The 4,138-nt window shown below is 33.3% G+C and overlaps 1 protein-coding gene across 1 annotated transcript in view; it reads right to left on the bottom strand.

Annotated features, from left to right (window-relative positions):
• Positions 1–483: 483 nt before the first annotated feature.
• LOC117112339 overlaps positions 484–4,138 on the bottom strand; it is a 14,553-nt gene continuing 10,898 nt past the window's right edge. The window contains exon 2 of the mRNA XM_033255414.1: positions 484–719. Within this exon, the coding sequence (XP_033111305.1) occupies positions 484–719 (236 nt within the window). The remainder of the gene's footprint in view (positions 720–4,138) is intronic.

The following is a 4,138-nucleotide window of genomic DNA, read 5'->3' as shown; positions in this document are numbered from 1 at the left end:
GAGTCAATGTTCAGTTAAAGAAGCATAATAAAAGTAATCATTTTTTAAAGAGGGCATCCTAGTTTTGTTACCTTGGTTGTTACAGAACTTGCACGAGAAATTGCAAGATGAGCTATTGTCAGTTAATGATCTTTGATGTCAAAGTTGAAAAGAAATCACTTTTGTGAGAGGGCACCCTCACTGCGTTAATACAGAATTTGCATGCAGAATATGCGGAGAACGCTATGTTGTTATAAGATCCTTGATAGTGTATAATGAATGCCAAGGCCTCTGTGTGCTTCACCTTATATAATAAATATAATGAACATTTGTACATACAGCTTCACAGGGAACATGAAATATTAACATCTTAATACTGCTATCGATACTTAGTAGTAAAAAGACTATAGAACTGAGTTTATCATCTTAAGACTGACAGACCAATGAAGGTGCATACGAAAGAAAATTAATGAAATGTCAGTGTGCCATGTTCCTGACATCCATTTACTTCCCTGACAACCTCTCGATAAGTTCTTGTAAGGGTGCAAGTTCTTTTCGATCGATTAGATTGAATTCTTGAACAAAGAAGATGAAGTGTTTAAAAGATGTGTTTAGATGAGCCTCCTCACCAAGCCTTACAACTTCTTGGAAATGCTGATGGTAGATGTGCGCATACACTCGGAAAAGCCGTTTAAGTATTGTTTTTGCAATCGTCAGAAAATTCTTCGGAAAAGGCACTCCTGTTAAAAAATAATACAATGTCTCAAAAGTTATGTTTTTCAGTTTATTTTCTCAGCTCTATTACAGGGTAGCTTTATCTTGATTTTACTCCAATAATTGTAGATCTGTGCCATGGTAAGACACTTGTGAAGCTATACTTTAGGGATGAGAGTGTTTCCTTATATATACAGGTCTCCCTCTATTAAATGCCCCAACAATTAAAAAGAACCTCCAATTAAGGACCACCTCAATTAAAGACCACTTTTCTGCAGTCCAAGTGAATGCTTATCTTATTTCTTAATCCCTGGTCGGAATAGTGGGCCTGTATTTCTAGGATTGTTGAGCTACCATCTTTAAAGCAAGTACAGCCTTTTGATCCAAGGATTATAAAACTGCACCGCTTTAACAAAATAACTGCCTTATGAAACTACTGTATACCATAGTTGGTGAGTGTTTCCATTAAATTACTGTATAAGGAAAGTACCATCTTCCTATCCTTGGAATAATTATGGAACTGCCCCTAGTGCTTGTCTTCTAATTACAGGCTTCCTCATGCTTCTGAGCTTGAGCAACCCTTGGGTTCTGGCCTAGGGTGTCGGCTAACTTGTACACATGCCAACTCTTACATACTTTGGCGAGCTCGTACACAAATTTAGATGAACTCATACACACGATTGGTGATCTCGTACACATGACTTTTGGCGAACTGGTACCCAAATGCATTTTTGATAGGGTCAATTTTTCTTAGTTTTTCGATCGGATGACATCAGACTAGCTGCATCAATAAGGTCGTCAAAGAACAAACTGCCAGTGGGATAGGTTTGGACGGCAGAAACATGCATTCTCAAGTAAAAATGCAACAGATTTTCATTTGTAACAACCCTGGTAAAGTGGCAAATAATCCATTTTCGGTTATCTAGGGAAAAACATGTTGGTGGGGCGCGGTGAGAAAGACGGCTTTCCCCCTAAAGTATGGGAATTTTAAAAGTCTCGCACTCTACAAATTTGTCTAATTGGCATGCATTAGTGCGTACTGTAGCATTAATTTATTAACAATTATTTGTATTATCTTGGTGTTATTTTCTTTTTTACAGAAACAACACAAATGTTACTAAGTCAACTACTGTAGGTTCGAAATACATTTCTTTTTATCGTTTGTTGTGATATATTTTAAATGCAAGTTTATTATTGATTGAAATAAAGTATAAATACAGTTTTTCATTGTTTGTTTTCTTCTTATTCCCACTTACCATAAATGTTCTGAACATGTTTATAAAATTACATAAAAATAAATGAAAATATACTAAATGATGATGAATGATAATAAAGAAAATATATAGTATTTTCATATTTATATTTTCCATATAAAATTATCAATATATTTATCAGTACATGCATACATACATTTAAATGTCTCTTTTAGGCTTTTTTTTAATATTCATAAGTCCAACCATGAGCTAGGCTTATTTCATAGTTGCAACTAGAGTAAAATTTGATGAAACGTTCTCACAAATAGATTCCCATGGTAGGCCTCCTCTGGTGAAGCATACACAATATTTGTATTTTCTTGTAATTGTTTTATTTCCATTTTCAATACATACAGTATTCTGATGTTTATAAAATACACAAATAAACGGAAATATAGTAAAATATAGTTTTATAGCTTTTTTTTATAAGCTGGAAAAAATTCACGAGGCCCGATATTGCCTGTAATAGTTGCCTGGCAACTAGGCCTAAGTACAAAACAAATCGGAAAGAAACTTTTCCAACAACCAAACAGGTTCTCACAGTACTCTTAATACGCCGCTTTCAGGAATGTGGACGCATTACTGCAAAAACAGAAGTCAGATGCTGAAAAATAGCTATTTTTAGGTGCAACATGTGCGCACAATGCCAGTGAATATGTCACATGTGTTCACCTCTTCATATATATCACCATCAACTTCGGAAGTGTCTGCTATCTGCTGATTATGTTTATAAAATACACAAATAAATGGAAATATAGTAAAATATAATATTAATAAAATTTATAAAATAATACATAAAATATATAAAAAAGTGAAGGTGTACGTGTGTGTAACAGTAACTTCAAAATTCAGATATAAAAGTATATTTAATTAAAAAAACTTAAACACCGCAGCAACATAGGCCTACGCACAGGCCTTCATTATGAATAACTGTATTAAATTACAAAATTGATAAATATATGTTTGGTACACTTGACTTTTTACACTGAGAACTGGAAGAAGAAAAAGAACATTTTAAATATCTAACACCACTCTACTGTACAAAAAACATGAAATTATGTTCAAATTAATTGTAATTAAAATTTCTGAAACAATAACAATCGTAAAAAACTTAATAATCATTGCACCGCTACTGAAAAAATACAAACAGTTTTGTATAGTCAAAAAGAACAAAATCAATACTACGTCTAAAACTGGGTCTGAAACATTATCTCTAAAGAAAAACGCACTACTAATTTTTATAGCGCCCTCTCAATGGAAGGTGATCATCACGCCGCCGATGAAAGTTGAAAGTTTTAACCCTAATGACCCCTACGTGACCTTTGACCCCAAAGCAGTGAACACCCCATGTATGAGAGGTGTCACCGATTATACTGACCAGGTTTGGGTGAAATCGGCACAACCGTTTGGCACTCGTAGCATTTTGAAATATTGCCAGAAAGAAGATAACGAGAGCATCAATGATGCAGTAGCCCACTTGACAATAGCTGGCACTGTTTAAGTGTTGTCGGTGGGTGGAGGTTGTGTGGAATGTTGTTAGGCCTACGTGTATTGAGCATAAAAAAACGTTTAAAGTTATAGTAGTTGTATGCATCATCATAGACCTTTTTTGTTATGTTCACTTAACAGTTTACAGTGATATTAAAGGAAATATGGTTGTTGTAGTGGTTGTTATATATACGTTACTTTGTGAAATATTTAGTACTGTAATTATGAAGATATATTATATGTAGCGGTTTATGATTTAAGTAGACAGTCAGTGGTGGGTGAATAGAATCTGTTGCATAGAAGTATTTCACTGTGGTCCTCTAAATGAAGACATTTTCAGAAGGCGCATTATAATTACATCATGCAGCTTTTTACTGTGATTTTTTTGAAATTACAAAATATTTTTACTTTTGTATGTATTTGTATTATATCCAAACACATTAGGAAATATGTCATGTTTATATATATATATGTATATTATATATATATATATATATATATATATATATATGTGTGTGTGTGTGTGTGTATGTATGATGTACCTTGATAAAGACCTGAGGATAGGTCGAAATATTCGTTTTCTCCAATAAAGTGTTTCTAAAGTCTATACATGGTATTCGTTTCCTATATTCTTTTGTTATCGTACCGAAACACACATGGAACCTCACTATGTTGTGTATATATATATATATATATATATATAT

Source organism: Anneissia japonica, unplaced genomic scaffold (assembly GCF_011630105.1).
Source record: "Anneissia japonica isolate Jap-2015-1 unplaced genomic scaffold, ASM1163010v1 scaffold581_len1011336_cov187, whole genome shotgun sequence".
NCBI lineage: Eukaryota > Metazoa > Echinodermata > Crinoidea > Comatulida > Comatulidae > Anneissia > Anneissia japonica.
Note: the sequence above shows the minus strand (reverse complement) of the source record. Positions and strands in the feature narration are given on the sequence as shown.